This window comes from Grampus griseus, assembly GCF_964374135.1.
Source record: "Grampus griseus genome assembly, chromosome: X".
In the NCBI taxonomy this organism is placed as follows: domain Eukaryota; kingdom Metazoa; phylum Chordata; class Mammalia; order Artiodactyla; family Delphinidae; genus Grampus; species Grampus griseus.
In genome coordinates, this window is record NC_138999.1 from 58,846,431 (window position 1) to 58,870,095 (window position 23,665).

At 38.4% G+C, this 23,665-nt stretch overlaps 1 protein-coding gene and 1 pseudogene across 9 annotated transcripts in view; one reads left to right on the plus strand and one right to left on the minus strand.

The window, feature by feature from the left end:
- EDA (ectodysplasin A) overlaps nt 1-23,665 on the plus strand; it is a gene marked incomplete at both ends in the record, with an annotated part of 370,306 nt that overhangs the window by 335,790 nt on the left and 10,851 nt on the right. For 6 of the 8 annotated variants that reach the window (XM_082681536.1, XM_082681537.1, XM_082681539.1 and 3 more), the window contains one exon: nt 21,741-21,764. The exons of the other annotated variants lie outside the window; for them this stretch is intronic. In XM_082681536.1, coding sequence (XP_082537662.1) covers nt 21,741-21,764 — 24 coding nt within the window. The remainder of the gene's footprint in view (nt 1-21,740; nt 21,765-23,665) is intronic. 8 annotated transcript variants of the gene reach the window in all.
- Nucleotides 8,042-8,784, minus strand: LOC309839675 (general transcription factor IIF subunit 2-like; annotated as a pseudogene). Its single transcript has one exon. The product of its transcript is annotated as a general transcription factor IIF subunit 2-like (transcript).

Below are 23,665 nucleotides of genomic sequence, written 5' to 3' on the forward strand. Positions count from 1 at the left end.
TTGGATTTAACCTGTATCACAGATTTCTTCAACAATAAATTTATAAATCTCTTATACAGCATTTTAGAGCTGAGGTTCACAGAATTTTAGAGTAAGAGGTCACCTAGTCCATTCCTATATTTGGCAGAAGGAGAGAGAAATGCAAACAGGTGAAGTGCTTTGCCCAATGTCAGACAGCAAATAAGTCATGGAGCTATATCTCCAGGCAACTAGTCCAGTTCTCTTCTTACACTCAGTTCCCAAAGCAGTCAGAAATATAGCCATTTGTGTCCTCAGGCCCGACCTATTTTGAAGCTGTTTGGTACGCCTGTCAGGCACAGATGTGGCTTGATAATAATGGTGATGAGAAATGAATGTGATGATTATAGCTGCTATTTCTTGAGTACCTATACATTCCAGGCATTGTGCTAAGTACTGTGCATTATCTCACTTAATCCTCCTGACATTTCTTTTGAGGTAGATATAATTGTCCCAGTTTTCATAAATGAAAAAATTCAAAGAAGTGAAGTAACTTGCCCAAGATCACACAGGCATTGAATGTTAGAACTAGAATTCCAGCCCAGTTATGAAAGAATAACAAAGCTCAAGCTCTTTCCACAATTTTAGTATTTACCAAACAGTATAATCCAGAACATTAATTCAACAAGAGATAGATAGGTCTTTTTCGAAAAACGTTCTCTGGCCAAATAGGTTTGGGAAATGCTGCATTTCATATTGCATTCTGGAGAGTCACATTTCTCATTCGTGTATTAAAAGATTTGAGAAGTCTTCAGTGAAGAAATCTGTTTATTGTTCCTTAACCCTATTTTTTCCCAAACTCTTTTTGATCAAAGCATCCTTTTCCTGAGGACATCTGTTAATATCACACCGGACCCTGGTACTGTCTGGAACGTAGTGTAAAAACACTGCACTAGACGACACAGTCCATTCCATTTATCTTTACAATCCTCCTCACAGACTGCTGCTCTTGGACCTGGCATTTTCATCCTAACCATGAAAGTGACAAAGACTTGATGTCGCAAAATATTTCTTTACCAAAAACATACATTTGTCACTTTGGGAACATCTCTGGCGACATGAAGGAATCTATACTTCATGGAACTTTGAGAGACCATTAGGCGTCTAAAATGTCAGCAGTTAGTGTGACTGTTTTAGTGTTGCCTGAACCACAGTAATATTTTGATATTCTTGACAATATTTTTGAGTCTTTCCCAAACCAAACCAGAACTGAGCCAGAAAAGTTTCACAGCTGATCATAACTTAACTCATGGAGTCAATTGCTTTGTGGAGCCTGAGGCCTCAAGCATGAGCCTCTGCTGCAAAGGCTAGAGAGGAAATCCTTGGATGAAGAATGCAAGCCTTCTCACATCGGAAATACTTTAGAGATTGGGATGTGATGGGGTGGGGTGGGAATCAATTTGCACAGCCCTACCTTTTCTTGGCTTTTTGTCATGCTTAGAGCAGATGTTGGAACTGTAATCTGGGCTCTGAACATGGGCATTCCATGTGGTGCTCATTCAAAATTCTCACTCTTCTTTGAAGCTAATGGCTTCCATCTTCTTCAAATGTATTGAACTTGCCACATGTATTTGTGCATTCTCTCTGTTTACAATTCTTATGGCGTGAGATAGAACATGAAGTAAGCTCTTAAGGTTATAAGATTTGAAGATACAGAGTATGTTGAAGGTTGTTTATCTTTTTTTTTTTCTTAATAAAAATTACCAATCCTCATCTGCCAGCCATTGTCCTTACTTTCCTCCTTATTGCTTATCACTGTAGAAATCTTGGCCATGTCCAGTTCTCTGGTGTAGCTCTCTATATAAAGGGAGGGAAGCATGAAAGTGGGGAGCCTACTACCTATATAACGAAAGAACAAATTAAATTAACGTTTATTGAGTACCTACTATGAGCACATCACTTTCACTTATTTAGTCTGCAAAACAACTCTGTAAATTGACTGGCAATTTTTGATGCTGTTATTGGTATTCTTAGCATGACTGTGATTCAGTAGAAAGTACAATGAACTTGGAGTCAGAAGAATCTTTGTCCACTTCCTTCAGTTGTTCATTTATTCATTCAACAAACATTGTACTGAGCACTTACTATAAAAGATATGCTTTACGTGCTGGAGATACAGAGATGAATAAGGCATAGCCCTTGCCCTCAAGGAGTTAAAAACTTAGTAAATTGAACAATCACATAATCAGAAAATTATAATTTGATGGGTGCAATAGTTTATTAGGGGAACACAAAGGAATTGTGGCCTGAGCTGAGTCTTAAAGAATGAGTAGGCACTGAGAAAAAGATGGACTGAAGAAGGGCACTTCAGGCAGAGGGTATGGCATGAAGGAAGGTACAGAGGCAAGAGGTGTATGGAAGAGGGTAGGGAGGGGGCATAGTGCATATAGAGCCAGGGCTTAGAGGTCTATGTTGAACTATATGCAGTTTGGTGTTGCTTTTAAACTAGTGGATGTTTTATAAATTTATTTTCATAGTTAATAGACTATGTTTTAGAGCAGTTTTAGGTTTATAGGAAAATTGAGCAGAAATAGTCCCCATATACTCTCTCTCCCCCAACCCTTTGCAACCACTTATCTTTTTACTGTCTCCACAGTTTTGCCTTTTCCAGAATGTCACACAGTTGGAATCATGCAGTATGTAGCCTTCACAGACTGGCCTCTTTTACTTAGCAATATGCATTTAAAGTTCCTCCATGTCTTTGTGTGGTTTGATAGCTTATTTCTTTTGACTGCTGAATAATATTCCATTGTACGATGGACCAGTTTGTTTATCCATTCACCTATTTTTTTCTTTTTATTAAATTTATATATTTATTTTTGGCTGTGTTGGGTCTTCGTTTCTGTGCGAGGGCTTTCTCCAGTCATGGCGAGCGTGGGCCACTCTTCATCGCGGTGCGCGGGCCTCTCACTGTCGCGGCCCCCCCGTTGCGGAGCACAGGCTCCAGACGCGCACGCTCAGTAGCTGTGGCTCATGGGCCTAGTTGCTCCACGACATGTGGGATCCTCCCAGACCAGGGCTCGAACCCGTGTCCCCTGCATTGGCAGGCAGATTCTCAACCACTGCGCCACCGGAGAAGCCCCTATCCATTCACCTATTGAATGATATTTTAATTGCTTCCCATTTTTGGCAATCATGAATAAAGCTGCTATAAACATTCATATGCAGGTTTTTGTTTGAATATAAGTTTTCAACAAATTTGGGCAAACCTAGGAGTATGATTACTGGATTGTATGGTTAGACTATTTTTAGCTTTGTAAGAAACTGCCAAACTTTCTTTCAATGTGCCTATACTATTTTGCATTCCCACCCACAATGAATGAGAGTTCCTGTTGCCCTGCATCCTTGCCAGCAATTAGTGTTGTCAGTATTTTGGATTTTAGCGATTCTAGTAGGTGTGTAGTGCTAGCTCATGCTTAATTTGCATTTCCCTAATGACATATGATGTTGAGCATCATATGCTTATTTTTAATCTATATATCTTCTTTGGTGAGGTGTCTGTTTCAATCTTTTGCCCATTTCTTAATTGGATTATTCGTTTTCTGATTGTTGAGTTTTAAGTCTTCTTTTTATATACTGGATACCAGTCCTTTACCAGATATGTGTTTTGCAAATAATCTCTCCCAGTCTGTGGCTTGTGTTTTCATTTACTTAACAGTATCTTTCTCAGAGCAGAATTGTTTAATTTTAATGAAGTCCAGGATTAACAATTTTTTTCTTTCATGGATTGTGCTTTGGGAGCTTTACCTGAAAATCTACTGCCAAACCCAAGGTCAGGTAGATTTTTTTCATATGTTATTTTCTAGGAGGTTTTTTGTTTTGTTTTGTGTTTTGTTTCAGAATAAGGAACTTTGGCTTTTTCATTCCTTTTGAGAGTTTCTGTAGTTGACTACTTTTTTCCTGCTATGCCATTCACTTTGAATCTGTATTACCTCAATTCCTCAGAGAGAAAAAGGACAGGGAGTCCTCATTTAGAAAACATTTCCTAATTTTTTTTTTTTTTTTTTTGCGGTACTCGGGCCTCTCACTGTTGTAGCCTCTCCCATTGTGGAGCAAAGGCTTCGGACACACAGGCTCAGTAGTCATGGCTCACGGGCCTAGCCGCTCCACGGCATGTGGAATCTTCCCGGACCGGGGCACGAACCCGTGTCCCCTGCATCGGCAGGCGGACTCTCAACCACTGCAGCACCAGGGAAGCCCCATTTCCTAATTTTACATTTTAAAAGTTAATATTTAAAAAGAAAAACCTTCTTCAACCCCAACCCCTAAGCCCATCATGAGTAATCTGGTTTAATACAAGTTAAGTCTATAAATAAATGTGTTCTTTTTCCTCAAAAATCACTTAAACAACTATACAAGAATTACTGTTTTAATAAAATTAGAAATGAAAAAGGACAAGTTAAAACAGACACCGCAGAAATACAAAGCACCCTAAGAGACTACTACAAGCAACTCTATGCTGATAAAATGGACAACCTGGAAGAAATGGACAAATTCTTAGAAAGGCATAACCTTCCAAGACTGAATCAGGAAGAAATAGAAAATATGAACAGACCAATCACAAGTAATGAAATTGAAACTGTGATTAAAAATCTTCAAACAAGGTCTTCCCTGGTGGCGCAGTGGTTGAGTGTCCGCCTGCCGATGCAGGGGACACAGGTTCGTGCCCCGCTCTGGGAGGATCCTGCATGCCATGGAGCAGCTGGGCCCATGAGCCATGGCTACTGAGCCTGCGCATCCAGAGCCTGTGCTCCACATCAGGAGAGGCCACAACAGTGAGAGGCCCATGTACCGCAAAAAAAAAAAAAAAAAAAATCTTCCAACAAACAAAACTCCAGGACCAGAGGTTTCACAGGTGAATTCTATCAAACATTTAGAGAAGAGATGCAATCTTTGGGACTTCCCTGGTGGCGCAGTGGTTAAGAATCTGCCTGCTAAAGAAGGAGACACGGGTTCGAGCCCTGGTTCAGGAAGATCCCACATGCCGCGGAGCAACTTAGCCCGTGCACCACAACAACTAGTGAGCCTGTGCTCTACAGCACACAAGCCACAACTACTGAGCCCGTGTGCCACAACTACTGAAGCCCACGTGCCTAGAGCCTGTGCTCCGCAACAAGAGAAGCCACCCCAATGAGAAGCCCTCACACTACAGTGAAGAGCAGCTCCCGCTTGCCTCAACTAGAGAAAGCCCGCAAGCAGAAATGAAGACCCAACGCAGGTAAAAATAAATAAATCTATTAAGGAAAAAAAACATTTAGAGAAGAGCTAACACCCATCCTTCTCAAACTCTTCCAAAAATTTGCAGAGGAAGGAAAACTCCCAAACTCATTCTGTGAGACCACCATCACGCTGATACCAAAAGCAGACAGAGATACTACAAAAAAAGAAAATTACAGACCAATATCACTGATGAATATAGATACAAAAATCCTCAACAAAATACTAGCAAACAGAAACCAACAACACATTAAAAGGATCATACACCAAGATCAAGTGGGATTTATCTCAGAGATGCAAGGATTCTTCAATATATGCAAATCAATCAGTGTGATACACCATATTAACAAACTGAAGGAGAAAAACCATATGATCATCTCAATAGATGCAGAAAAAGCTTTTGACAAAATTCAACACCCATTTATGATAAAAACTCCAGAAAGTGGGCATAGAGGGAACCTACCTCAGCATAATAAAGGCCATATATGACAAACCCACAGCAAACATCATTCTCAATGGTGAAAAACTGAAAGCATTTCCTCTAAGATCAGGAACAAGACAAGGACATCAACTCTCACCACTATTATTCAACATAGTTTTGGAAGTCCTATCCACGGCAATCAGAGAAGAGAAAGAAAGGAAAGGAATACAAACTGGAAAAGAAGAAGTAAAACTGTCGCTGTTTGCAGATGACATGATACTATACATAGAGAATCTTAAAGATGCCACCAGAAAACTACTAGAGGTAATCAATGAATTTGATAAAGTTGCAGGATACAAAATTAATGCACAGAAATCTCTTGCATTCCTATACACTAATGATGAAACATCTGCAAGAGAAATTAAGGAAACTCTCCCATTTACCATTGCAATAAAAAAATAAAATACCTAGGAATAAACCTACCTAAGGAGACAAAAGACCTGTATGCAGAAAACTATAACACACTGATGAAAGAAATTAAAGATGATACAAACAGATGGAGAGATATACCATGTTCCTCTACTGGAAGAATAAATATTGTGAAAATGACTATACTACCCAGAGCAATATACAGATTCAATGCAATCCCTATCAAATTACCAATGGCAGTTTTTATAGAACTAGAACAAAAAATCTTAAAATTTGTATGGAGAAACAGAAGACCCCAAATAGCCAAAGCAGTCCTGAAGGAAAATAACGGAGCTGGAGGAATCAGACTCCCTGGCTTCAGAGCATACTACAAAACTACAGCAAACAAGACAATATGGTACTGGCACAAAAACAGAAATATAGATCAATGGAACAAGATAGAAAGCCCAGAGATAAACCCACGCACCTGTGGTCAACTAATCTATGACAAAGGAGGCAAGGATATACAATGGAGAAAAGACAGTCTCTTCAATAAGTGGTGCTGGGAAAACTGGACAGCTACATGTAAAAGAATGAAATTAGAACACTCCCTAACACCATACACAAAAATAAACTCAAAATGGATTAGAGACTTAAATGTAAGTCCGGGCACTATAAAACTCTTAGAGGAAAACATAGGAAGAACACTCTTTGACATAAATCACAGTAAGATATTTTTTGATCCACCTCCTAGAGTAATGGAAGTAAAAACAAAAATAAACAAATGGGACCTAATGAAACTTAAAAGCTTTTGCACAGCAAAGGAAACCATAAACAAGATGAAAAGACAACTCTCAGAATGGGAGAAAATATTTGCAAATGAATCATTGGATAAAGGATTTAATCTCCAGGATATATAATCAGCTCCTGCCGCTCAGTATTAAAAAAAACAAACAACCCAATCCAAAAATGGGCAGAAGACCTGAATAGACATTTCTCCAAAGAAGACATACAGATGGCCAAGAAGCACATGAAAAGCTGCTCAACATCACTAATTATTAGAGAAATGCAAATCAAAACTACAATGAGGTATCACCTCACACCAGTTAGAATGGGCATCATCAGAAAATCTACAAAGAACAAATGCTGCAGAGGGTGTGGAGAAAAGAGAGCCCTCTTGCACTGTTGGTCGGAATGTAAACTGATACAGCCACTATGGAGAACAGTATGGAGGTTCCTTAAAAAACTAATAATAGAACTGTCATACGCCCCAGCAATCCCACTACTGGGCATATACCCAGAGAAAACCATAATTCAAAAAGGTACATGCACCCCAATGTTCATTGCAGCACTATTTACAATAGCCAGGTCGTGGAAGCAACCTAAATGCCCATCGACAGATGAATGGATAAAGAAGATGTGGTACATATATACAATGGAATATTACTCAGCCATACAAAGGAACGAAACTGGGTCATTTGTAGAGACATGGATGCATCTAGAGACTCTCATACAGAGTGAAGTAAGTCAGAAAGAGAAAAACAAATATCGTATATTAACGCATATATGTGGAACCTAGAAAATGGTACAGATGAACCGGTTTCCAGAGCAGAAATTGAGACACAGTAGTAGAGAAAAAACATATGGACACCAAGGGGGGAAAGCAGCATGGGGTGAGGGTGGCAGTTGATGAATTGGGAGATTGGGTTTGACGTGTATACACTGAGGTGTATAAAATGGATGACTAATAAGAACCTGCTGTATAAAAAAAATAAAATTTAATTTAAAAAATAATAAAATTTCATTTCAACTGTTAAAAAGAAAAAGAAGTATTGTTTTAAAAATTTACCTAGAGAAATTAAAGTACCATTCATTTTCCCCCTGTAACAGATGGTGCTCAAGGATTCACGTATCAAGGCCATTTGCTTATCTCATCACACTTTAGTTGTTCTGTTAGCAGGCAGGCTTTGAATGTGCTTAATCATTCTTTTCTCCTCCTTGATAATGTCTGTACTCTGGCTTCAGCTCTCATGTGTTTTTGTGGAGCCCTTTTACATTTTGAATACCAATTTCTTTTAAGATTTCCTTCAGGTACGACACAGGCTGTTTTGTGATGTCCACCAAGTCCTTAAGATTATAATATTGATGTTTCTCAAAAGCTGAAAACAGCATGTCTAAAATGTGTTATCAGCTCGAGCTCGTTTTCCATCTTTCTTTTTCCTTTCATATTCAATATTGTACTGATGATTAACAACAGGTTTGTAATTGGTTGTCACAGCTTTGTTCAGTTGCTGTAATAGCCTTACAGGTTTGGAAGATTCTTCTATTTGTAATCTCTTTAATCTCATGTACTTTTCACTGGCAGTGGGTCAACATTCAACTCTTTGTACCACTATTCCTTCCAGTGAAAGCTTATCCGATGAGCTCTTATTAGACACTGTTAATGCCTGTCCCCCAACACTTTGCAAGACAAATATATGTACTCTAGGAGCACTGCCTGAAGCTGATTTTCCGCCAATATCATGAATATTTGCAAGGGCCTCATTCAAAGTAAATGACACCTCCATCCTTCCTTGATTTTTGGCAATCCACAGTTTCCCAACTTCACCTCTTCCAGGACCTTTAGCCCAATGCTGTGACAAATATTTAGGAACCTTCACCAGCCACACTCTGGTGTTCTGTTTGGCGCCGGTCAGGCTGAGTTCCCCTCTTTCCTCCATGGGTCTATCACCAACGGAGGCGTGCAGGCCACAGCAGCGGCCCCAGGAGCTGGGGGGCTACGGGGCAAGGGACCAGAGCACAGGGCAAGCCCTGGCCGGGAGCTGATTGTGAAGAGCCGGGGTCCACCTGCTCAGATGCTGGGAGCCCGGGGGCCTTCTAGGAATTTTAGAGTTTTCTGTTTTACATTGAGTTCTGTGATCCATTTTGAGTTTATTTTTGTGGAAGTTATAAGGACAGTGTCTAGATTCTTTTTTGCATGGGCATGTCCACTTGTTCCAACACCATTTGTCGAAAAAACTATTCTTTCTCCATTAGATTGCCTTTGCTCCTTTGTCAAAAATCAGTTGACTATATTTGTTTGGGTCTATTTCTGGGCTCCCTATTCTGGTCCATTAATCTATATGTCTATTATTCCACCAATACCACACTATCTTGATTACCATAGCTTTATGCTAAATTTTGAATCAGGTAGTTTTAGCCCTCCAACTTTGTTCTTATTCTTCAATATTGTGTTAAATATTGTGAGTCTTTTTCCTTTCCATATAAAATATAGAATCAGAGGTTTTTGTATCCACAAAATAACTTGCTGGGAGTTTTACTTGGGGTTACATTGAGTCTATAGATCAAGTTAAAAAGAAATGACATTTAACAATACTGAGTCTTCCTATCCATGAACACAGAATATCATTCCATTTATTTAGGCTTTTATTTCTTTCATCAGAGTTTTCCTCATATAGATCTTGTACATATTCTGTTTGATTTATGCATAAATATTTCTCCTTTTTTTGGTGCTAAAGTGTTTTTTTTTAATTTCAAATTCCAGTCATTCGTTGTTAGTATAGGAAAATAATTGACTTTTGTATATTGGGCTTGTATCTCACAGCCTTATTATATTTGCTTATTAGTTCCAGGAGCTTTTTGGTCAACGCTCTGGTATTTTTCACATAGAAAATCATGTCATCTGCAAACAAAGACAGTTTTATTTCTTTCTTCCCAATCTGTATGCCTTTTCTTTTCTTGTCTTACCTTATTGCCTTAGCTAGGAGCTCCAGTGTGATGTTGAATTAGAGTGGTGAGAGAGGACATCCTTGCCTTGTTCTCAGTCTTAGGGCAAAGTCATCTAGTTTCTCAGCATAAGTATGATATTAACTATAGATATTTTTGTTGATTTTTTTATCAAGTTGATGAATTTCCCCTCTATTCCTAATTTGATGAGAGCTATTATCATGAATGGATCTTGGATTCTGTCAAATGATTTTTCTGCATCTATTGATACAATCATATGATTTTTCTTCTTAAGCCTGTTGCTCTATGATGGATTAAGTTAATTTATTTTTGAATATTGAATCAGCCTTGTGCACCAGGAATAAATTCCACTTGGTCGCGGTGTATAATTCTTTTAACATTGTTGAATTTGACTTGCTAATATTTTGTTGAGGGTTTTTGCAACTATTTTCAATGAGATGTTGGTCTGTAGTTTTCCTTTCTTATAATGTCTTTGGCTTTGGCATTAGGGTACTGCTAGTTTCATGGAATGAGTGAGGAAGTGTTCCATCTGCTTCTGTTTTCTGCAAGAGGTTGTAGAGAATTGGTATAATTTCTTCCCTAAATGTTTGGTAAAATTCACCAGTGAAACCATCTGGGCCTGGTACTTTCTATTTTAGAAGGTTATTAACTGTTGATTCAATTTCTTTATAGGCCTATTCAGATTATATAGTCAATTTCTTTAATATATAAACAAGTTATCCTTTACATATTATATATACAGATTATATATTTCTTCTTATATGAGTTTTGATAGATTGTATCTTTCACATAATTAGCCAATTTCATCTAAGTTATCAAATTTGTGGGCAGATTTGTTTTATTCATAATATTATTTTATTATCCTTTTAATGTACATGAGATCAGTAGTAATGGCCCTTCTTTTATTTCTGATATTAGTAATCTGTGTCTTCTCACTCCCTTTCTTGGTTAGCCTGGGTAAGGGTTTATCAATTTTATTCATCTTTTCAAAGAACCAGCTTTTCGTTTCATTGATTTTTTTTCTATTGCTTTCCTGTTTTCAATTTCAATTATATTTGCTCTGATTCTAATTGTTTCTTCTCTTGGGCTTACTATGAATTTAATTTGCTCTTCTTTTTCTAGTTTCCTGAAGTGGAAGCTTAGATTAAATATTTTCCAAAATCATTTAGATCTTTTTCCTGTTGTAATATATATGATTTTCCAGCTACTTTCTGTTATTGATTTCTATTTTAATTCCATTGTAATGTGAGTATATAGTTTGTATGATACCTATGCTTTTAAATTTGCTAAGGTATGTTTTATGACACATAATGTTTATCTTAGTGAATGTTCCATGTGAACTTGAGAAGACTGTATATCCTGCTATTGTTGGATGAAGTATTTTATAAATGTCAATTAGATCTAGTTGCTTGATGGTGCTATTCAGCTCAATATATCCTTACTGATTTTATGCCTGCTGGATATTTCAATTACTGATTCAGGGATGTTGAAGTCTCTATAATAGTGGGTTCATCAGATTTTGCCTCAATTTTGTGACACGCTGTTGTTAGCCACATACACATTAAAGGATCTTATGTCTTGGAGAATTGACACCTCTATCACTATATAATGCCTCTCTTCCTTCCTGATCATTTTCCTTCCTCTGAAGTCAGCTTTGTCTGAAATTAGCTTGCTTTTGATTAGTGTTAGCATGGTATATCTTTCACCATTCCTTTACTTTTAATCTACCTTTATCTTTATATTTAAAGTGTGTTTCTTACAGATAACATATAGTTGGTTATTGCTTTTTTATCCACTCTGGCAGTTTCTGTCTTTTAATTGGTGTATTTATACCATTCACATTTAAAGTGATTATTGATATAGTTGGATTAATATCTACTATATTTGTAACTGTTTTCTATTCATTGTCCATTTCTTTGTTTCTTTTTCTGTCTTCCACTCTTTCTGCCTTCTCTGGTTTTAATCAAGCATTTTATATGATTCCATTTTCTTTCCTCTCTTATATCAGTTATACTTTTAAAAATTTTTAGTGGTTGCCCTAGAGTTTGAAATACACATTTATGACTTATTCAACTTTGCTTTCAAATAACATTATACCACTTCAGAGGTAGTGCAAGTACCTTATAGCAGAGTATTCCCAATTCCTCCCCCCATCCCTTATAGCATTGCTGTCATTTGTTTTACTTATCCATAAGCTATAATCACTGAATACATCTTTGCTATTATTATTTTAAGTAAACTATTATCTATTAAATCAATTAAGAATAAGTAAAATAAAAGATTTGATTTTACTTTCATGAATTCCTTCTCTAATGCTCGTCCTTTCTTTATGTAGATCCAAGTTTCTGACCTATATCATTTTCCTTTTCTGAAGAACTTCTTTTAACATTTTTTATAAGGCAGGTCTCCTGGCAACAAATTCAATCAATTTTTGTTTGTCTGAGAAAGTCTTTATTTCAACTTCATTTTTGAAGAATAATTTTGCTGGATACAGAATCCTAGCTTGGTGTTTTTTTCTTTTAACACTTTAAATATTTCACTGCACCCTCTTCTTGCTTGAATGTTTTCTGAAGAGAAACCAATGTAATTTTTATCCTTTTACCCCCCTCTAGCTTCTTTAAAGATTGTCTCTTTGTCTTTGATTTTCTGCAGTTTGAATATGATATGCCTAGGGGTCAACTTTTTGGTATTTGTCCTACTTGATATTCTCTGAGCTTCCTGTATCTGAAGTTTGGTGTCTGTCATTACTTTTAGAAAACTCTTATTTGATATTACTTCAGATATTTCCTTTGTTCCTTCCTCTCTTTCTTCTTCTGGTATTCCCATTACGTGTATATAACCTCATTTGTAATTGTACCACAATCTTTGGACATTCTGTTCCATCTTTTTCATTCTTTTTTTTTAATCTTTGCATTTCATGTATAAAGTTTCTGTTGACATCTTCAAGCTCACTAATTCTTTACCATCAAAGGCATTCTTTTATAGTGCGTTGGGTTTTTTTTGATAGCGAACTTTTTATCTTTTAATTCAATGTATTTAAACTTTAAAAAAGTTCACCCATTTCTCCCACCCCCCAACCCTCACCTCTGGCAGCCACCAGTCTGTTCTCTGTATCTATGAGCTTGGTTTGTTTGTTTGTTTATCTATCTACCTTTTTAAATTCTGCATATAAGAGAGATCATACACATGGTATTTGACTTTCTCTGTCTGACTTATTTCACTTAGAATAATGCCCTCAAGGTCCATCTATGTTGTTGAAACTGACAAGATTCCATTCTTTTTTATGGCTGAGTAATATTCCATTGTGTATGTTATACCACATCTTCTTTATCCATTCATCTATTGATGGACATTTAGGTTGTTTCCACATCTTGGCTATCATCAGTAATGCTCCAATGAACATGGGTGTGTGTGTGTGTGTGTGTGTGTATATATATATATATATATATATATATATATATATATATATATATATATATGTTAGTGTTTTCTTTTTCTTCAGATAAATAGCCAGGAGTGGAATTGCTGGATTAATTGGTAGTTCTATTTTTAATCTCTTGAGGGACCTCCATACTCTTTTCCATGGTGGCTGCACCAATTTATATTCCCATCAACAGTGCACAAATGTTCCCTTTTCTCCACATCCTCGCCAACACCTGTTATTTCTTGTCTTTTTGATAATAGCCATTCTAACAAGTGTGAGGTGGTATTTCATTGTGGTTTTGATTTACATTTCCCTGATGATAAATGATGTAAAGCATCTTTTCATGCACTGCTTGGCCATCTGGATGTCTTTGGAAAAAAATGTCTATTCAGATGTCCTGCCCATTTTTAAATTGGGTTGTTTGGGTATTTTGCCATTGAGTTGGATGAGTTCTTCATATATTTTGGATGTTAGCCCTTATCAAATATATGACTTGAAAATATTTTCTCCCATTCAATAGGCTGCCTTTTCATTTTGTTGATGGTTTCCTTTGCTGTGTAGCAGCTTTTTAGTTTGATGTAGTCCCACTTGTTTATTTTTGCTTTTGTTTCATTTTCTTTTGGTGTCAGATTCAAAAAATTGTCACCAAGACTTATGTCAAGTAGCTTACTACCTATGTTTTCTTCTAGGAGTTTTATGGTTTCAGACTTTCAAGTCTTTAATCCATTTTGAATTAATTTTTGTGTATGATGTAAGATAGTGCTCTGGTTTTATTCTTTTGCATGTGATTGTTCAATTATACCAACACTATTTATTGAAGAGACTATCCTTTTCCCATTGCATATTCTTGGCTCCATTGTCATAAATTAATTGACCACATATGTGTGGGTTTATTTCTAGGCTCTCTATTCTGTTCCATTGAGCTATGTGTCCATTGTTATGCAATACCATACTGTTTTAATTACTATAATTTTGCAATATAGTTTGAAATCAGGGAGTACGATGCCTCCAGCTTTTTTCTTCTTTCTCAACATTGCTTTGGCTATTTGGAGTCTTTTATGGTTCCATACAAATTTTGAGGTTGCTTGTCCTATTTCTGTGGAAAAAATGCCATTGAAATTGTGATAAGGATTGCACTGAATCTTATATTTCTTTGGGCGGTATGGACATTTTAACAATATTAATTCTTCCAATCCATGAGCATGGAATCTCTTTCCATTTATTTGTGTCTTCATTTTCTTTCATTAATGTCTTTTAGTTTTCAATATACAGGTCTTTCACCTCCTTGGGTTTGTTTGTTTATTTTTGTGGTATGCGGCCTTCTCACTGTTGCAGCCTCTCCCGTTGTGGAGCACAGGCTCCAGATGCACAGCCCCAGCGGCCATGGCTCACGGGCCCAGCCACTCTGCGGCATGTGGGATCCTCCCGGGCCGGGGCACGAACCCACGTCCCCTGCATCGGCAGGCGGACTCTCAACCACTGCGCCACCAGGGAAGCCATCCTTGGGTTTTTTTTAAATGAAAAAATACTTTATTGCTGAAAAATGCTAACCACCATTTGAGCCTTCTGAGTGAGTCACCACCTCCTTGTTTTAACTTATTTTTAGGTATTTTATTCTTTTTAGTGCAATTTTAAATGGAATTGTTTTCTAAATTTCTGTGTATAGAAACAGAAGTGATTTTTGTGTATTGATTTTTGTATCCCGCAACTTTATTAGCTCTAAGAGTTTTTTGATGGAGTCTTCAGGGTTTTCTATATATAATATCATATCATGTACAAATAGTGATAGTGCTGCTTCTTCCTTTCCAATTTGGATGCCTTTTATTTATTTATTTATTTTGCCTAATTACTGTGGCTAGGACTTCCAATACTGTGTTGAATAAAAGTAGCAAGAGTGGGCATCCTTGTCTTTTTCCTGATTTTAGAGGAAAAGCTTCCAGCTTTTCACCATTGAGTATGAAGTTAGCTGTGGACTTGTCAGCTAACTTGTCAGCTAATATGGCCTTTATTAAGTTGAGGTAACACACTTTTTGAGAGTTTTATCATGAATGGATGTTGAATTTTGTCAAAATTTTTTTCTTCATCTATTGAGATGATCATATGGTTTTTATTGCTCATTTTGGTAATGTGGCATATCACATTGACTGACTTGCAAATGTTGAATCATCCTTGCATTCCTGGAATAATTCTCACTTGATCATAGTGTATATGATCTTTTTAATGTATTGTTGACTGGTTTCCTATTATTTTGTTGAGGACTTTTGCATCTATGTTCATAAGGAATATTGTCTTGTTTTTTTTTTTCTTATGGCATCCTCATGTGACTTGGATATCAGGGTAATGCTTGCCTCGTAAAATGAGTTTGGGAGAGTTCCTTCCTCTTCAAATTTTTGGAAGAGTTTGAGAAGGATAGCTATTAATTCAATTATCTTTGAATGTTTGGTAGAATTCACCAGTTAAGCCTTCTGTTCCTGGACTTTTGTTTGTTGGGAGGTTTTTGATTACTGATTTAATTTCCTTCTAGTAATCGGTCTGTTCAGATTTTCTATTTTATCATTATTCAGTCTTAATACATTGTATGTTTCTAGGAATTCATTCATTTCTTCTAGGTTGTCCAAATTGTTGGCACGTAATTGTAGTCTCTTAAGATCCTTTTGTGTTTCTGAGGTATCAGCTGTAATATCTCCTCTTTCACTTCTGAGTCTGGTTCTGATGCTTGGTTTATCTCTCCAGACTGTATTTCTAGCCTTTTAATATGCCTTGTAATTTTTGGCTGAAAACTAGACATGATATACTGGGTAAAAGTAACTGAGGTAGGTAGGCCAGTAATGTAAGGTTTTATGCTCATCTAAGAGTTAAGCTGTGTTTACTGTTTGCTGTAAATGTGGTGTCAGAGGCTAAAATTGTCTCCATAGTTCTTGTCTTAGTCTCTTCATGTGGTCTTTGGATGTCCCTGGAAACTTCTTAAGTAGGGTCTGAGACTTGCAGTGTTTTTGTTTGTTTGTTTTTGTTTGTTTAACATCTTTAATGGAGTATAATTGCTTTATAATGGTGTGTTAGTTTCTGCTTTATAACAAAGTGAATCAGCTATATATATACATATGTCCCCATATCTCCTCCCTCTTGCGTTTCCCTCCCATCCTCCCTATCCCACCCCCTAGGTGGTCACAAATCACTGAACTAATCTCCCTGTGCTATGTGGCTGCTTCCCACTAGCTATCTGTTTTACATTTGTTAGTGTATATATGTCCATGCCACTCTCTCACTTCATCCCAACTTACCCTTACCCCTCCCCGTGTCCTCAAGTCCATTCTCTCTACATTTGCGTCTTTATTCCAGTCCTGCCCCTAGGTCCTTCAGAACCTTTTTTTTTCTTTTTTTGGATTCCATATATATGTGTTAGCATACGGTATTTGTTTTTCTCTTTCTGACTTACTTCACTCTGTATGACAGACTCTAGGTCCATCCACCTCACTACAAATAACTCAATTTAGTTTCTTTTTATGGCTGAGTAATATTCCATTGTATATATGTGCCACCTCTTCTTTATCCATTCATCTGTTGATGGACACTTAAGTTGATTTCATGTCCTGGCTATTGTAAATAAAGCTCTGGCAGTGTTTTTAGCTGTAATGCCCTTATACAGGAGTGCTGTTAATGTGGTGATAAAGTGTGGGTAGAATGGAAGCATTCATGAGTCTTATGATTAATTCTCAATCTTTTAGTGTGCCTGAGTTGGGTATTTCCTATCCCCCAGGTCAGTTCAGCTCTGGTAAAACCCCAGTCAGTTAGGCTCTGATAAAAGTTTTCCTTGAGGGCAGGCCTTGTTAAAGAGAATAGAGAGGTCTGGATATATTTCAAAATGGCTGCTTTTCCTCTCCCCTTACTAGAAGGACAAGAGAATTTTTCTCCCATCTTCACTGTGAGAACCTGGTAGCGCTCTTGAAGGTAAAATGCATGAACGTGTGGAGAACCCCCTAAGGCTGGGCCCACTGGGGATTTTTAGCCCTTGAGCTAGTCCACACTGAGCATCTAGCAATTTGTCAATTACAGTTTTAAAGTCTTCTTACTGATACTGGCTTCAGCATCAGGCTTCTTCACCCAGTCTGCTATGAGTCTCCATATCCACCGGTCTGTCTCTCCATATTACAGAACAGCAGTTTGCCTTGTGACCTCAGTTCTCTGATGGATCTAAGAAGTGATTTTAAGTTTGCTCTGTTTTTTTCTTATTGTGAGTATGGGAGTGATGGCTTTCAAGTGCTTGACACGTGAAGCCAGAAATTGGAAGTATATACATTTATTTTTTAATTTTCAAAACACATCTAGAAAAACATGAATCTTTCTGAAGTTTCAGCTTACCTGAAAATATTTACAGGCTGTGTGGCTTTGTGCAATTTAATCCATCTCTTCATCTATAAAATAAGCATAATAATAACTACTTTGCTGGATTGTTTAAGACCTAAATGAGATATGTAAAGCATCTAGCAAAGTGCATGGCTCATATATATTCAATAAATGTTAGCTTTAGTTATGGTGTCATTTATCTTCATCAGAACCCTAGGCTTGAATAGAGACAAAGTGTACAAAGTATTCCCTAATTTAGAAGATGAAGAATCAGAAGAAAATGGCCCACTTGCCTTATTGTCAGTTTGTGACTGAGTCAGGACCAGACTCAGGCTAGGACTGCTGCTGGCTTCCATGGCCCTGATGCTATTACAAGACCCCTTTTCTTAATATCAGATAGCAAACAGCCTGGCCACATAGATCAAAACCTGTCAGATCTCAAATTTACTACTATAAAAGCAGTCCCAGGGACTGCACATCTGTCCCACCCTGATGTATTTGTGGGGTTTGCCTGCAGAAAGCATGATGATTACAAATAGAGGGTATTAGAATGATAGAAAAATGTAGCCTGTTACCACGGAAACAGACATGTGACAGTGGTAGTGCCCTGAGTAGGTATGAAAAAGGTTCTGAAGCATATAGAGAAAATAAATCAATATATCTAAAATGTTATAGAACTCAGCAGATGTTACTGCTTTTGCTCTGGTCAAGATGCTCATATCTAATATGGGAGAGTTCTAGCTCCCTGATATTTTCTCTCTAGAAGATGGGAAACCACAATGGCCTCAAACAAAAGAAATGAGAATGGCGGATATAGAACCAGGGCTTAGAGGACCATGTTGAAACTCATAAGAATTATTTACTGGCCATGGTGGTTTTCCATCTTCTAGAGAGAAAATACCAGGGAGCTAGAATTCCTATACTGCTGAGATGATGTACTCACTAGCCCCTATGGGAAGTGCGATACAATTTAAGGATAATCTTGTCCATATTTTTTCATCCTCATTTTTTTCTGAGGGATATGCCAAATGTCCACCGAATAGATGGAAGCTCCCTGGGAGCCCTTCTGTGACACAAGAAGAAGTGGAAGATAGGGCTTTGAGCCCCTGTTATTCTCAGCACTCTTCATGGCATGGCCATTTTGGAAAATAAAGATAAAAATTTTAGTTAGCTCCTTGCCTCCCGCTGTCTACCAAATCTATACCAGATTAATTAAAGATTTAAATATGAAAAATGAAATCATGAAAGAACTAGAAAAAAATATAAAGAACTACCTATATAATGCTGTTGTATCCAAATTTAAAATGATAATGTAGAAATGTAGCTATTGACATAGAAGAAAGTTATCAAACAACATTTTTATTTGATCACATTTTGTAAAAATACATATTTATATGCATAGGAAATTTCTAGATATGCAGAAAATGTTAATAGTGGTTATTTGTGAGTAGTTTTTTTAAGCTATTTTTTTCCTTTTTGCTCCCCTTTTCTATGTATGTAGGTGTGCATGCATTTAAGTATGTATAATGAGTAGTATTTCTGGTATAAAAATAATAAAAGTTAACAAAATTTTTTTAACATCTTTATTGCAGTATAATTGCTTTACAATGGTGTGTTAGTTTCTGCTGTATAACAAAGTAAGTCAGCTATACGTATACATATATCCCCATATCCCTTCCCTCTGCATCTCCCTCCCACCCTCCCTATCCCACCCTTCTAGGTGGTCACAAAGCACCAAGCTGATCTCCCTGTGCTATGCGGCTGCTTCCCACTAGCTATCTATTTTACATTTGGTAGTGTATATATGTCCATGCCACTCTCTCACTTCATCCCAGCTTACCCTTTCCCCTCCCCGTGTCCTCAAGTCCATTATCTACGTTTGCGTTTTTATTCCTGTCCTGCCCCTAGGTTCATCAGAACCATTTTCTGTTTAGACTCCATATATATGTGTTAGCATATGGTATTTGTTTTCCTCTTTCTGACTTACTTCACTCTGTATGACAGACTCTAGGTCCATCCATCTCATAAAAGTTAACGAAAAATGTTTAACTTCCCTTTCCCTCTTTTCCCTTGTAGATATAGGTCAAACTTCCCTTGTAGATATAGGTCAGACTTCCTCCAGGAATTTATTTTTCCTCAGCTAGCCAGTATAATTCCTTAAGTCTCCCCCCTTTAGTACTTTCCTATTCAACTGTAAGTTCTCTGAGGATAGAGTTGTGTTTCATTATTTACTGTGCCTTCCCTAGGTGTGCTCAATAAGGACTAGGTGCATGGTGATCGTCTGATTTCCTCAAAGCCTGCTTTGAAGTCTGATGTAATAGTACTTACCCTTTAACCAGCTGAAATGGTCAGCAACTTGGCCAGGGCTAACACAATCTGTCTGTGAGGCCAGTGGCTGCAATGGCTGTCATCTCACTGCTTTCCCAGGCTGAGGTGGCTGACTGGTTGGCTGGTAGCTTGTTGATGGGGTTATAGGCCTTTCTGTGTAAATCCTTCCCCAGACAGCTTTCTGGTTCAAGGAGGTGGCCCTTCTCAGACTGTCTCTTAGTCAGTAGTATCTGTGTAGCTGTGCTTCCTTGCCAGAACCTCTGTGTACATTCTCAGGAGCTCTCAATGTTGTTAAAAACATACAAGATCGGCAGTAAAGAAAGAAGACCAAGAACTGGGAGGAGAGAAAGAGAGAAAAAAATGAGGATAAAAGAGTGGAGGATCATGACCTTAAGTGCAGCAGGTTGCTTAACCCAACCATAAACATCCCCTGCGCATAATAATACCTACTGTTGCACGTGAAATTACTTTGCCAGGGAAGTCTACACAGACATTGGTTTTCGAGGGACCTGTGCAAGCTCTGATGGCCACGCTGGCAGCCCTCCAAGTTAGAGACTTTACTGACTTCTGATTGAAGTCTGCTCAGACAGAATCTTTGATAGAGCCTGCTCTTATAAGTAAAGACCATTCCAAGCTTGTTGCAAGAATAAAATGAGATGATAAATGGAAATAGATTTTTTAGTCTATAAAAGAGTATACAGGGGCTTCCCTGGTGGCGCAGTGGTTGAGAGTCTGCCTGCTGATGCAGGGAACACGGGTTCGTGCCCCGATCCGGGAAGATCCCACATGCCGCGGAGCGGCTGGGCCCGTGAGCCATGGCCGCTTGGGCCTGCGCGTCCGGAGCCTGTGCTCCGCAACGGGTGAGGCCACAACAGTGAGAGGCCCGCATACCGCAAAAAAAACAGTATACAAATGCTGGTCTTTTTGTGAGCTCCTGAGGGCACTGACAGGGGTTTATTGTTGTCCAGTAGGGTCTTCATGGGAGTTTGGAACAGATTTTTAAATATGTGCGCCTAAAGAAAATCAAATCCACCTACAGAATGAAGTGAATTGAGTCCCCAGTAGGGAAAAACATGCCTGCATGTCTGGGAGACACCTAAATTGTGTATGTCTGAGGAGTGATTGTTACCTAACTATATGAGAAAAGCCTTGGGTTTTCTGAGTGCCCTCAATTGATTAGAAATGTTTTCTTTAGAAGTAATTCCCCAGAAAATGCTTGTGATTTCATTGTCAATGAAACTGTTGGCACTTCTTTTAAAGTGTCTGTTAACTTATGTTAAATTACAGTGGGAGTGCATGTGGCCCCCAGATGAATGTATTATGGTTGCACTGTTTTAATAACTAACGATTTGAATAACGATAAGGAAGTGACTAAAAAGTAAACTGCCACTGCTCTGCTCCTTCCATGAAAATGACCCTTTTCTCCTTCCAGCTTCAACACATGAGACTTCACATCACTTCCTGACCTGAATGCGTGACTCTTCAATCTCAGGACTTGCATAATTAATGGAATGCCGTCCTAAGGTTGTTGAGTTCTGCATTTCTGGGCATTTCATCTTTATGGCGAAGTACCCATTCCCTCACTCCAAAGACTAAGCCTGAAATATTTTTCTTCCTAGGGAAGAATCTTCCTTGTAACTTTATTGTTACAACAGTCAGAGACAGATTGGGGAGGTTTGATAGTTGGGCGATACCTTGCCAATAACCTGACCCTTAGCATGGGGCTCCCTCAAATTTGCAGTGTCTTGGGGATTCCTCCTGTGACTGTCTTGAAGAATAAACACTTTATGTTAATTTCCAGTGACTTAGTTTTCCATTTTCTCTTTTTAACAGGTCCAGTTAAAAACAAGAAAAAGGGTAAGTCAAGCTCCTGATTTTGTAAAATTGCTGTCATGTCTTTTCTAAAATTAGAAGAAAAAATCAAGGGAGAAGGATTTTTATATTCGTTCAATGCTGGATGTCCATTATTTTACTCAATCATGTGTGATCTTCTTGAGTATTGTAGCTTCCAAGGAATAAGAAATATATATCATTTTTCAGTGATGATCCATGAAAGATAGAATTGCTTCCTAGCAACATGTGAAAGTTGTTTTTGCTTTTCTTCCTTGTTCCCTCTTCCATACAATTCATTTTACATCTCTTTCCTTCATTCTTCCTTACTCTTTCCCCTGCCCTTCTCCTTTCTCCTTTTTTCCCCCTCCTTTATCAAATCAGTGGCCAGGTATGAATGAAGTCCTGAGACTGCTTGTAGGGACTAGGTATACTACCTCTTGAGAGATGTCAGTACCCTATTTTTTGGCCTAAAAGCTATCCCTCTCCTATTTCTCAGAGAGTCAGGGAAGGTATTTCTTGCTCTGGGGTTTCAATATCATTTTCTCTGTGATGGAAAAACCTCAGCTGTAGTAGTACCCTGATCATTTAGTCTCTTCCAAGAATCTCCTAGTTGAGTGGATCCATTGTGCCGTTGTTGGGTCTGTAAGTCTCCAGTGTACTTGCAATGCGAATGGCCCACGAGTTTGTACAAGTGCTTGCCTGCCTGAAGAGGAGAAACCAAAGACAGAACAGGTTCCAAAAGACAGGACCAGGGAATGTGGTCCACTCCTTAGGACTAAAAGAACCAACCACGAAACGAGTTTTTTAAGTACCTATTTTTTTCTGTGTTCTGACCTGGGAGGAAAATAGAGTGAAATTCATGAGTTTTCATTAAAATGCTCTAAGCGAAATGATTCTGTCTGTTAACATTTCCGGAGCTTTACAGAGTAGATTATCAATCCCAGACTAGGCCCGAAAGACTGGCTTCAGCTGCCTCCTGCCACTTCTCTGAGTACTAGGGTACTCTGGTGGCTTGAGATGCCGTGGACCACATGGGAAACCTGTGTCCCTGTTGTAAAGAAGCTGAAGAATGGCCTGGCCCCTAAGGACCTGAGCTGAGCAAAATTGGAAAATAGCCAGAGAACTGGAGTCAGTGAGGAAACCTTTCTTTGTGGAGCCTGGGCATTCACCAAGCTATTCTGTCTTTTAAGAAAGTAAATGTGACTTTTTTAAAAAATAAATTTATTTATTTATTTTTGGCTGTGTTGGGTCTTTGTTGCTGCGCACGGGCTTTCTCTAGTTGCAGCGAGTGGGGGCTACTCTTCGTTGCGGTGCATGGGTTTCTCATTGCGGTGGCTTCTCTTGTTGCAGAGCATGGGCTCTAGGCACGCGGGCTTCAGTAGTTGTGGCTTGTAGGATCTAGAGCGCAGGCTCAGTAGTTGTGGCGCACGGGGCTTAGTTGCTCCGCGGCATGTGGGAACTTCCCGGACCAGGGTTCGAACCCATGTCCCCTGCATTGGCAGGCGGATTCTTAAACACTGCGCCACCAGGGAAGCCCAAATTTGACTTTCAAGTGTGTAGTTTTCTGTTCTTATCACATCCCTTTAAGACAGTAATTTTAACAAACCTAGAAAGCTCCCCTGGCCTGGACAAGGACACTCTCTGCTCCTAGCACAAGCCCAGGGATGACTTCCTTTATTTCTTGCTTTTTTTTAATAAATTTATTTATTTATTTATTTCTGGCTGCATTGGGTCTTCGTTGCTGCACGCAGGCTTTCTCTAATTGCAGCGAGCGGGGGCTATTCTTCGTTGCAGTGCGTGTACCTCTTATTGCAGTGGCTTCTCTTGTTGCAGAGCATGGGCTCTAGGCATGCGGGCTTCAGTAGCTGTGACACGCAGGCTTCAGTAGTTGTGGCATGCAGGCTCAGTAGTTGTGGTGCACTGGC